The 12,583-nt window shown below is 43.5% G+C and overlaps 1 protein-coding gene across 1 annotated transcript; it reads left to right on the forward strand.

Moving 5' to 3' along the window:
• Positions 1-2,539: 2,539 nt before the first annotated feature.
• On the forward strand, positions 2,540-4,564 carry LOC119334330 (ethylene-responsive transcription factor 1-like). The gene is given in 2 exon segments (XM_037606916.1): positions 2,540-2,855; positions 3,696-4,564. Coding segments are annotated over 2 exon segments (1,185 nt in total).
• Positions 4,565-12,583: the final 8,019 nt, after the last annotated feature.

Genomic DNA, 12,583 nt, shown 5'->3' on the forward strand with positions numbered 1-12,583 from the left:
GCTCAAGTTTACATTATCATATTTACAAAGTCCCTGCTCATTATTGCATAATGACCCGGCCCTTCGGGGCTACACTGGTTGAAATTTTTATGAGCATAAGGCAATTACATGTCCCAGGTTGCTGCAAGCATGACAACCCGGCACTTGGGGGCTACAGGTGATATGCATATAAGGGAGGAATAACTTCAAATTCTCAGTTTTGAACAAACCAGGTATTATATTATTATCAAAGAAATCTACAAAGTTTATGACCCGGCGTCATCATAAGATTAACCGAGCGTCAGCAACAATTACATGACCCGACATCATTTGTCTATAACCCGACAATTTTGACAATCCTAAATCGGCAAGTTCTAAATCTACAAGCCGGCTGAATATCAGTTGAATATTTGAAGACCAATATTTTTGTCAAGTCAGAGCATTGAAGACTGACTCAAATGGATTCTTTATTTACAATATTTCTTCTACAATCAAGTTGATTATGAAGCCGGCCTATTGACCCTGATTTTGTAGAAGGAGGAAATGACAAGGACTTAAGGATGATCAGGTGTCGGCTTACAAGAATATTTAACCTGGATCACAACCTGTCAAATTTTCTCTTGTGTTTATATTGCAGATCAGTTTAACATGGATAAATCCAAATTAAACTGGGGGCTAATGTCGGGGATATACCCCGCGGTATGACCCGGCCAGATATATGACCTGGCCGGACATGGCGTTTCATTGGTAACCCGCCAGTGGACTGGGGACTCACGTGTCTGGCGGTTCACTTGTGTGACGACTCACGAGCCTGAAGACCCATTGGTGACCCGGCGGATGTTTCAGATGGATGACAAGGCCGAAGGCCCAGAAGGCCGGCTCATGTTATGATGGGCCGGATTAAGAGGAAAGACATAAGGAATATTCTCCTACAAAGGAAGCAAGACTAGGACTCCACTTGTAATAGAGTAATCCTAATCCTACTAGGACTAGTCATGTAACCCGTCCCTTCAACATATATAAGGTGGGGAAGGGCACCCCAAGAGGGAGAAGAAACAATTTCTAGGGCTAGACACAAAGGGGGAGCTGGCTTATGCGGTGACTCTCTCATGAGCATAATGAGATCTAGCCACAAACATCATGTAGGGCTATTCCGAATGATGTTTCCTGGGGCCCGAAGCTGTCTAAATCATTGTCTTGTGTTGCATCTCTCAATTCCGCTCAACCTCTCTCAAGCTACTACAAAGATGCGCTGGCCTCATGACTAAGTCCTCACACTAGGACATCTGCCATGACAATTCCACGACATAAGGTCTAAGTGATTTCGAGGCTACACGCCTAAGCCTCTCCCATGAAGATATAGAGTTGAGCCAATGACTTGAACTTCAAGATACATGGATGCACCCCTTCTCTAGCCATTTAATAGCTAGTTTACTCTGTTCTTCTTGCTCAGTGCTTGTTTTTTTCTAGATAGTAAAGTAGTTTCATCCTTATTGCCTCAACTTCACATGCTAAACAAAAACTTTCGTTAATTTTTTGATGACATCCTATTCATTCATCTTCTAGTTAATATACATCAATGTTTCACATTCTCATTCTCTCCCATGCCTCCATTTGAGAACCCTTAGTGGGATAGTGAGGGGACCCAACAGGGAAGTTGGGTTCAAGACCTGCCCTTGATCAAGAGGATCGGGTCCTTCTGTAAGCTTGCCCACACTCATTTAATTGTTATTAGAGTTTGGGGAGTCCTAAGCAATTAAAACCCGTTGGGAACCTCCAATTTGTGGATTTGCGCTAGGATTTTGTGAAGGCTAAGATCTTCTCGGGGTCTACCCTTAGTGCTCGAGAGTAGACTTTCTAGCAAACTCTGAATTAGAAGACTGGGCCTTTCTAGTCAATGGAGGCTCTATGCTCAAGCCTATCCAATGGAGAAATACGACCCCCCAAGGATTAGAACTCCGATCTTACATCATAGTATCTGGTGCATCTTTGGAATTCTATCGCATTTCTCCTTCCCTTGTTTATTCCTAACCATAATTATTACTCTTGCTAGTGATTTGCAAAAATCTATGCATTAAATATAATCATTTATAAGAAGATTTTTTCCTAAAAGTTTGATTGGATGAACCTGTCTAGTAAACCGGGATGGAGAGTGTACGACAGTAGTAGTACACTCGTACTACAGATGTGTAGTACAACAATTAATATTGAGCTAATAACTGTTTGCTTGCCTCCAAAGAAAGAAAGTGAAATGTACATTCATCCATTCATTCCCCAAGGGCAATACCAGAAATACCAGTTCTCCCAAGGGGCCAATGCGCAAGATTTTCCCGAGTAGAAACGCTCGTTTGGAACCTTCCTCGTGCCTTCCACCAGCCACGCGGCCCCTCACTGATGTGTGGTACCCACCGCAAGACACCTTGCACTTTCACATGGCCATCACGTATATAGGGGACCAGCCTCGCTCCCACCCCGCTTCAATAAAAAATTCGACCCAATTACCAATTCCGGTGAGGCCCCTCCTGATAGCAATAACTTCGACGAGGTACCAGTGGCCATCATGTGCGGTGGAGCGTCCCTAGCGGATGTCAAGGTTCCCACGGTGACACGAAAGCTGAAGAAGACGGCTCTATGGGCCGAGAAGAACAAGCCTCGGTGTGGCGGCAGCGGGGACCGGCATTTCACAGGGCTCGGTGAGCACGGGGGAGTCGACCTAGACGACAACAAGGACTACGAGGCCGACTTCAAAGAGTTCGAGGCCAACTCTGGGGAGTCCGACCTGGAGCTCGGGCGTAGTAAGGTGGATGAGAAGGATGACGATGACGAGGCCGTCGAGATCAAGCCCTTCGTCGCCGTCAAGAGGTCCCTCTCCCAAGGTATCAGACCTGGGTCGCTTGGACTAGTTTTTAATCTGTGTGTGATTACCTTTAGCGATTGATTGTGTCATTTTCTCAGAAAAGGTTTGATCGTTTGATTGGGTAGGAAGAGAAATGTGTTAGGCCCGTTGTTCGAACGCTATGTTTGGGCGGTGTTACTCCTATTTGTTTAGCAATTTTGGATTGGATGTGCTATCATGAAGTTATTTGGGTGAAGGGTTAGGCCTTTTCCATTTGTCTAATGTGATCGGTTGGTAGTATGTTTTTGACATTGTCCCTTTCTTTTAAAGAAGATATTCTGGTTGCTAGAGGTGATTTATAATTTTTGCGACCTTCGATGGTGATCCATCAGCTTACCATTTAGTCAAAAGGGGTAGCCACGGAAAGGGCCAAATTTCTCCATTTTTCCTGGAGGCCTTGGCCTCTTAAATTGTTTCCTTGTTAGGTGATTGTAGGTCTGTGTGAGGATTGTTCCAAAGGTTCATTTATGAGTCTAAATGATTATTCTGCTAATCATTTAATCTGACTGGAAAAAATATCCTTGATTCTTCATCATCTATAATGCAATTGTGACTAATAATTTTAGAATGATGCCAAAGGTCAAACATGAGGTATTGTTTATCAGGACCCTGTATTTTCTTGTTTATTGAGTTGTGATTTTATTTTATGTGTTTTGTGGTTGACTAGTTCTTTCACCCGAACTTGATCCATCATGGTTCGGTGTTCATTACCATCATCGTATTTTTTACATATAAATTCATGCCCATGATGAAATTATTTAATTTTTGTGGAATAAGTTTGTGCATGTTGGTCCCTCTTAGCATTGACATTGATATTCAGATGACTTAAGCACCATGACTACTGCAGGTTTTGATGGTACTTCAGCCAAAAGGAAGAGAAAGAACCAATTCAGGGGTATCCGTCAGCGCCCCTAGGGTTAGTGGGCTGCTGAAATCAGAGATCCTAGCAAGGGTGCACGTGTCTGGCTTGGTACTTTCAATAGTGCCGAAGAAGCTGCAAGAGCTTATGATGTTGAAGCACGCAGGATCCGTGGCAACAAGGCCAAGGTTAACTTTCCAAAGGAACCAATAGTTCCTCAGAAGCGTCGTGCTCGCCCTACTACTCTTAAAGCACCCAAGCTATGCGTGGCACAAGAACCCTCTGTCATGCCATCAGTGAACAACCTCGCCAGCCCAAATGCTTCCGTGTACCCATTTACTGACTTCGCATCAAACCAGCCACTTGATCTGCCTGACAATGTGTCATTTGTTCCTACAATGAACTCTACTTCCCCTGTTGAAGCCTTTATTATGAATCTTTACTCTGACCAGGGAAGCAACTCCTTTGGCTGCTCTGAGTTGGACTATGATTATGACACCAAGACTCCAGATATACCTTCCATTGCTCCCATTTCTACCATAGTTGAAGGAGCGGAATCTACACTTGTCCAAGGTAACACCTACAACTCAGTGGTGATTGCTGAAGGAGCTAAATCTGCACTTGCCCAGAGTAACACCTACAACTCAATGGTGCCTCCTGTTATGGAGAACAAGGATGTCGATTTCGAGGCCTTGACGAGGTTTCTTATGGATGATGGCATGGACGAGCCGATTGATAGCCTTCTGAAGTTTTATGTGCCTCGGGATGTCGTTGGCAACATGGACCTCTGGAGCTTCGATGACATGCCCATGTGTGGCAAAATTTTCTGAGGGACACCTTGTATATAGGGAGAAAGGGTAAGCCTTTGCATATTGCATGTTCAGTCTGAGGTTGATAATCTTTTCATCACTTTTAACTTCGTGTTTCGTGTTTCAGGAATAAGACTATGGGATATTGGGAAGCACCCTATTGTCACCTTTGGCTAGCATATGGCCATGTCCAAGATTTGATGCTGAAAATTTGCATCATGAGTCTCTTTTCTTATCAAACCTTTCCCTACTCAACTTTAATGTGTGGCAGCCATTTATGATGGACCATTATCTTTGTATGTTGTCAACTTTTATGTCCTCGCTACCATTTCTAAATGTGAACAATGTGAATATGTCCAGTTTGCGTTAATTTGTGCACTTGATCGTTTTTTCCTTTAGTTCTTCCTATTTAATTGGTGATAGAAGTAATCTATACATCTTCTGAATTTGGTAAAGTTTATGGTTGTGTGCATCAGATTGATGGAGGGACTGGATGTTTCAACCTCTTTTTTCAAAGAGTGTGTGTTAGGCCAAACTGTCCTCTATATTATACCTCTTCACTTCAAGCTCTCGCAAAATATACCAGATTTACTAATCTTTGATACTAGATGTGTGATAATATGGAGTCGTTCCTTCTACATGTAGTTCTTCTCACCGATGTAGTTCTTAGATAAAAAAATAGTGCGCCTATGAGTTGAGGGATCTGTTTCATTTCAGTGTATTCTCATATAAATGCATTTTATTTTCCTCAGTCCCTCTCCACGTGATAGGCCATGTGAACTACATATACTTTTCACTTGATTTATTACCTGAACCGTCACCAAATTGCTAGTCTCATGTCACTGTCATGTTACATCCTTTATTTAATTTGACGTGGGCATAAGTATGTTAGTAGTAATGTTGATTAGATGGCCAACTAGTTGTGCGTATGTACATGGCATGGAAAGTTGCAAAGTCTGAGTCAGAAAAACTGTAGTGTATGATCTATTAAATGAACCAGAAATTTGGCCTTCTGGAAGTAGCCATTAGAATAAAGATGATCTTGAATAAGATAGCTAGTAAAGAGACCAAAACATGTAAACAAGTTTGTTAGCTGAATCAATTGATCTTTAGTGAGAGGAGTGAAGCCAACTATTATTGCTGACCTCCTCATAAATTCAAAAAATCTATTGTCACAAGACCATCAACTAACTTACATCTTCAAGCATACTTGATTCCTTTAGAAGATTAACTCCTCACTTTGGAAGTCCTGGACTAAGGGGTCCTCGATAAGGGGTCCTTAGGGCAGTCCTTATCGAAATACATAACCGAGTCGGAAGTCCTGGACTAAGGGGTCCTAGACAAGGGGACAATATCGAAGATTAACTCCTCGCTTCAGAAGTTGCCCAGAGATCCGAAGACAACCTCTAGTGTGATTGAGCCCGTACAGCAGGCCTCTACACCTGGTATGACTCCTTTAAAGGTAGTCTTTGTGGGCTTGATCCGTGATGTATTAATGCCCATTTTGCGCATTGTATCTTGATAGAGCAGTTTCAGACTGCTGCCATCGTCCATCAGGACTCGCGTCAGGTGGAACCCATCAATTATTAGGTCCAGGGCCAGTGCGGCTAAACCATTGTGACGGATACTGGTCGGATGATCCCGACGACCGAAAGTGATCGGGCATGACGACCATGGATTACATTTTGGATTGAATGGCTCTATCGCGTAGATGTCCCTGAGCGCGCTTTTGCGCTCCCTCTTGGGGATGTGGGTAGCGTATCTCATGTTCACCGTTTTGACCTGAGTTGGAAACTGTTGGAAATATGCCCTAGAGGCAATAATAAATTGATTATTATTATATTTCCTTGTTCATGATAATCGTTTATTATCCATGCTAGAATTGTATTGATAGGAAACTCAGATACATGTGTGGATACATAGACAACACCATGTCCCTGGTAAGCCTCTAGTTGACTAGCTCGTTAATCAACAGATGGTTACGGTTTCCTGACCATGGACATTGGATGTCGTTGATAACGGGATCACATCATTAGGAGAATGATGTGATGGACAAGACCCAATCCTAAGCCTAGCACAAGATCATGTAGTTCGTATGCTAAAGCTTTTCTAATGTCCAGTATCATTTCCTTAGACCATGAGATTGTGCAACTCCCGGATACCGTAGGAGTGCTTTGGGTGTGCCAAACGTCACAACATAACTGGGTGGCTATAAAGGTACACTACGGGTATCTCTGAAAGTGTCTGTTGGGTTGGCACGAATCGAGATTGGGATTTTGTCACTCCGTGTAAACGGAGAGGTATCTCTGGGCCCACTCGGTAGGACATCATCATAATGTGCACAATGTGACCAAGGGGTTGATCACGGGATGATGTGTTACGGAACGAGTAAAGTGACTTGCCGGTAACGAGATTGAACAAGGTATCGGTATACCGACGATCGAATCTCGGGCAAGTAACATACCAATAGACAAAGGGAATTGAATACGGGATCGATTGAGTCCTTGACATCATGGTTCATCCGATGAGATCATCGTGGAACATGTGGGAGCCAACATGGGTATCCAGATCCCGCTGTTGGTTATTGACTGGAGAACGTCTCGGTCATGTCTGCATGTCTCCCGAACCCGTAGGGTCTACACACTTAAGGTTCGATGACGCTAGGGTTATAAAGGAAGCTTGTATGTGGTTACCGAATGTTGTTCGGAGTCCCGGATGAGATCCCGGACGTCACGAGGAGTTCCGGAATGGTCCGGAGGTAAATATTTATATATAGGAAGTCCTGTTTCGGCCATCGGGACAAGTTTCGGGGTCATCGGTATTGTACCGGGACCACCGGAAGGATCCCGGGGGCCCACCGGGTGGGGCACCAGCCCCAAGAGGCCCATGCGCCTGGGGAAACCCTAAAGGAAGAGTCCCAGCAGGGGAAGGCACCTCCTAGGTGCCTTGGGGGGGGAGGACTCCTCCCCTGGCCGCCGCCCCCTTGGAGATTGGATCTCCTAGGGGCTGGCGCAACCCCCCCTTGGGATCCCTATATATAGTGGGGTAGGAGGGCCTCCCAAACACACCTTATGCCTTTGGTGCAGCCCCTCCCTCTCTCCCAAGTTCTTCTCCTCTCCCGTGGTGCTTGGCGAAGCCCTGCAGGATTACCACGCTCCTCCATCACCACCACGCCGTTGTGCTGCTGCTGGATGGAGTCTTCCTCAACCTCTCCCTCTCTCCTTGCTGGATCAAGGCGTGGGAGACATCGTCGAGCTGTACGTGTGTTGAACGCGGAGGTGCCGTCCGTTCGGCACTAGGATCATCGGTGATCTGAATCACGACGAGTACGACTCCATCAACCCCGTTCACTTGAACGCTTCCGCTTAGCGATCTACAAGGGTATGTAGATGCACTCCCCTTTCTACTCGTTGCTGGTCTCTCCATAGATAGATCTTGGTGTTACGTAGGAAATTTTTTGAATTTCTGCTACGTTCCCCAATAGTGGCATCATGAGCTAGGTCTATTGCGTAGATTCTTTGCACGAGTAGAACACAAAGTAGTTGTGGGCGTCGATATTGTTCAATATGCTTGCCGTTACTAGTCTTATCTTGATTTGGCGGCATCGTGGGATGAAGCGGCCCGGACCAACCTTACACGTACGCTTACGTGAGACCGGTTCCACCGAAAAACATGCACTAGTTGCATAAGGTGGCTGGCGGGTGTCTGTCTCTCCCACTTTAGTCGGATCAGATTCGATGAAAAGGGTCCTTATGAAGGGTAAATAGCAATTGGCATATCACGTTGTGGTTCATGCATAGGTAAGAAACTTTCTTGCTAGAAACCCATAGCAGCCACGTAAAACATGCAAACAACAATTAGAGGACGTCTAACTTGTTTTTGCAGGGTATGCTATGTGATGTGATATGGCCAAAAAGGATGTGATGAATGATATATGTGATGTATGAGATTGATCATGTTCTTGTAATAGGAATCACGACTTGCATGTCGATGAGTATGACAACCGGCAGGAGCCATAGGAGTTGTCTTTATTTATTTGTGACCTGCGTGTCAACTTAAACGTCATGTAATTACTTTACTTTATTGCTAACCGTTAGCCATAGTAGTAGAAGTAATAGTTGGCGAGGCAACTTCATGAAGACACGATGATGGAGATCATGATGATGGAGATCATGGTGTCATGCCGGTGACGATGATGATCATGGAGCCCCGAAGATGGAGATCAAAAGGAGCAAAGTGATGATGGCCATATCATGTCACTATTTGATTGCATGTGATGTTTATCATGTTTATGCATCTTATTTGCTTAGAACGACGGTAGTAAATAAGATGATCCCTTACAACAATTTCAAGAAGTGTTCTCCCCTAACTGTGCACCGTTGCGACAGTTCGCTGTTTCAAAACATCACGTGATGATCGGGTGTTTTATTCAGACGTTCAAATACAACGGGTGTTGACGAGCCTAGCATGTACAGACATGGCCTCGGAACACACGCGAAACACTTAGGGTTAACTTGACGAGCCTAGCATGTACAGACATGGCCTCAGAACACGGAGACCGAAAGGTCGAGCATGAGTCGTATTGAAGATACGATCAACATGAAGATGTTCACCGATGATGACTAGTCCGTCTCACGTGATGATCGGACACGGCCTAGTTTGACTCGGATCATGTAATCACTTAGATGACTAGAGGGATGTCTATCTGAGTGGGAGTTCATAAGATGAACTTAATTATCCTGAACATAGTCAAAAGGTTTTTGCAAATTATGTCGTAGCTCACGCTATAGTTCTACTGTTTAGATATGTTCCTAGAGAAAAATTAGTTGAAAGTTGATAGTAGCAATTATGCGGACTAGGTCCGTAAACTGAGGATTGTCCTCATTGCTTCATAGAAGGCTTATGTCCTTAATGCACCGCTCAGTGTGCTGAACCTCGAACGTTGTCTGTGGTTGTTGCGAACATCTGACATACACGTTTTGATAACTACGTGATAGTTCAGTTAAACGGTTTAGAGTTGAGGCACCAAAGACGTTTTTGAAACATCGCAAAACATATGAGATGTTTTGAGGGCTGAAATTGGGATTTCAGGCTCGTGCCCATGTCAAGAGGTATAAGACCTCCGATGACTTTCTTAACCTGCAAACTAAGGAGAAAAGCTCAATTATTGAGCTTGTGCTCAGATTGTCTGAGTACAACAATCATTTGAATCAAGTGGGAGTTGATCTTCCAGATAAGACAGTGATGGTTCTCCAAAGTCATTGCCACCAAGCTGTTAGAGCTTCGTGATGAACTATAACATATCAGGGATAGATATGATGATCCTTGAGGTATTCGCGATGTTTGACACCGCGAAAGTAGAAATCAAGAAGGAGCATCAATTGTTGATGGTTGGTGAAACCACTAGTTTCAAGAAGGGCAAGGGCAAGAAGGGATACTTCATGAAACGGCAAATCAGCTGCTGCTCTAGTGAAGAAACCCAAGGTTGAACCCAAACCCGAGACTAAGTGCTTCTGTAATAAGGGGAACAACCACTGGAGCAAGATTACCCTAGATACTTGGTAGATGAGAAGGCTGGCAAGGTCGATAGAAGTATACTGGATATACATTATGTTAATGTGTACTTTACTAGTACTCCTAGTAGCACCAGGGTATTAGATACCGGTTCGGTTGCTAAGTGTTAGTAACTCGAAATAAAAGCTACGGAATAAAACGGAGACTAGCTAAAGGTGAGCTAACGATACGTGTTGGAAGTGTTTCCAAGTTTGATGTGATCTAACATCGCACGCTCCCTCTACCATCAAGATTAGTATTAAACCTGAATAAGTGCTCTTGCACCTAAAGGAATGGTTTATTGAATTTTGATCGTGGGGATACACATTTTCATGCCAAAAGATATGAGATAGTAATGATAGTACCACTTACTTGTGGCACTGCCATGTAAGTCATAATGGTATAAAACGCATGAAGAAGCTCCATGTTGATGGATCTTTGGACTCACTCGTTTTAGAAAAGTTTGAGACATGCGAACCATGTCTATTGGTGTATACGCATAAAAAACTCCATGCAGATGGATCGTTTGGACTCACTTGATTATGAATCACTTGAGATATGCAAATCATACCACATGGGCAAGATGACTGAAAAGCCTCGTTTTCAGTAAGATGGAACAAGATAGCAACTTATTGGAAGTAACACATTTTGATGTGTGCAGTCCAATGAGTGCTGAGGCATGCAGTGAATATCGTTATGTTCTTACTTCACAGATGATTCGAGTAGATGTTGAGAATATTTACTTGATGAAACACAAGTCTGAATTATTGAATGGTTCAAATAATTTCAGAGTGAAGTAGAAGATCATTGTGACAAGAGGATAAAATGACTATGATATGATCATAGAGATGAATATCTGAGTTACGAGTTTTGGCACACAATTAAGACATTGTGGAAATTGTTTCGCAATTAATACCGCCTGGAACACCATAGTGTGATGGTGTGTCCGAACATCATAGTTGCACCCTATTGGATATGGTGCGTACCATGATGTCTCTTGTCGAATTACCACTATCGTTCATGGGTTAGGCATTAGAGACAACCACATTCACTTTAAATAGGGCACCACGTAATTCCGTTGAGATGACACCGTATGAATTATGGTTTAGAGAAACCTAAGTTGTCGTTTCTTAAAGGTTTGGGGCTGCGACGCCTATGTGGAAAAGTTTCAGGATTGATAAGCTCGAACCCAAAGCGGATAAAATGCATCTTCATAGGACACCCAAAACAGTTGGGTATACCTCCTGTCTCAGATCCGAAAGCAATATGAATTGTTTCTAGAATCGGGTCCTTTCTCGAGGAAAGGTTTCTCTCGAAAGAGTTGAGTGATGGTGGAGACTTGATAAGGTTATTGAACCGTCACTTCAACTAGTGTGTAGCAGGGCATAGGAAGTTGTTCCTGTGGCACCTACACCAATTGAAGTGGAAAACTTATGATAGTGATCATGAAGTTTCGGATCAAGTCACTACCGAACCTCGTAGGACGACAAGGACGCGTACTGCTTCAGAGTGGTACGGTGATCCTGTCTTAAAGGTCATGTTGCTAGACAACAATGAACCTACGAGCTATGGAGAAGCGATGGTGGGCCCAAATTCCAACAAATGGTTAGAAGCCATGAAATCCGAGATAGGATCCATGTATCAGAACAAAGCATGGACTTTGGTGGACTTGCCCGATGATCGGCAAGCCATTGAGATAAATGGATCTTTAAGAAGAAGACGAACGTGGACGGTAATGTCACCGTCCATGAAGCTCGACTTGTGGCGAAGAGTTTTTTTTTTCTTCACAAGTTCATGGAGTTGACTACGATGAGATTTTCTCACCCGTAGCGATGCTTAAAGTCCGTCGGATTCATGTTAGCATTAGCTGTATTTATGAAATCTGGCAGATGGATGTCAAAACGAGTTTCCTTACCGGTTTTCGTGAGGAAAGGTTGTATGTAATACAATCAGAAAGTTTTTGTCGATCCTAAGGATGCTAAAAGGTATGCTGGCTCCAGCGATCCTTCTAAGGACTGGAGTAGGCATCTCGGAGTTGGAATGTACGCTTTGATAAGATGATCAAAGATTTTGGGTCTATACAAAGTTTATGAGAAACTTGTATTTCCAAAGAAGTGAGTGGGAGCACTATAGAATTTCTGATGAGTATATGTTGTTGACATATTGTTGATCAGAAATGACGTAGAATTTCTGGAAAGCATATAGGGTTATTTTTTGAAAGTGTTTTTCAATGGAAAGCCTGGATTAAGCTACTTGAGCATTGAGCATCAAGATCTATAAGGATAGATCAAAACGCTTAATGGTACTTTCAAATGAGCACATGCCTTGACGTGATCTTGAAGGTGTTCAAGATGGATCAGTCAAAGAAGGAGTTCTTGCCTGAGTTGTAAGGTATGAAGTTAAGACTTAAAGCTCGACCACGGCAGAATAGAGAGAAAGGAACGAAGGTCGTCCCCTATGCTTAAGACATAGGCTCTACAGTATGCT

Source organism: Triticum dicoccoides, chromosome 7A (genome assembly GCF_002162155.2).
Source record: "Triticum dicoccoides isolate Atlit2015 ecotype Zavitan chromosome 7A, WEW_v2.0, whole genome shotgun sequence".
Taxonomy (NCBI): Eukaryota; Viridiplantae; Streptophyta; class Magnoliopsida; order Poales; family Poaceae; genus Triticum; species Triticum dicoccoides.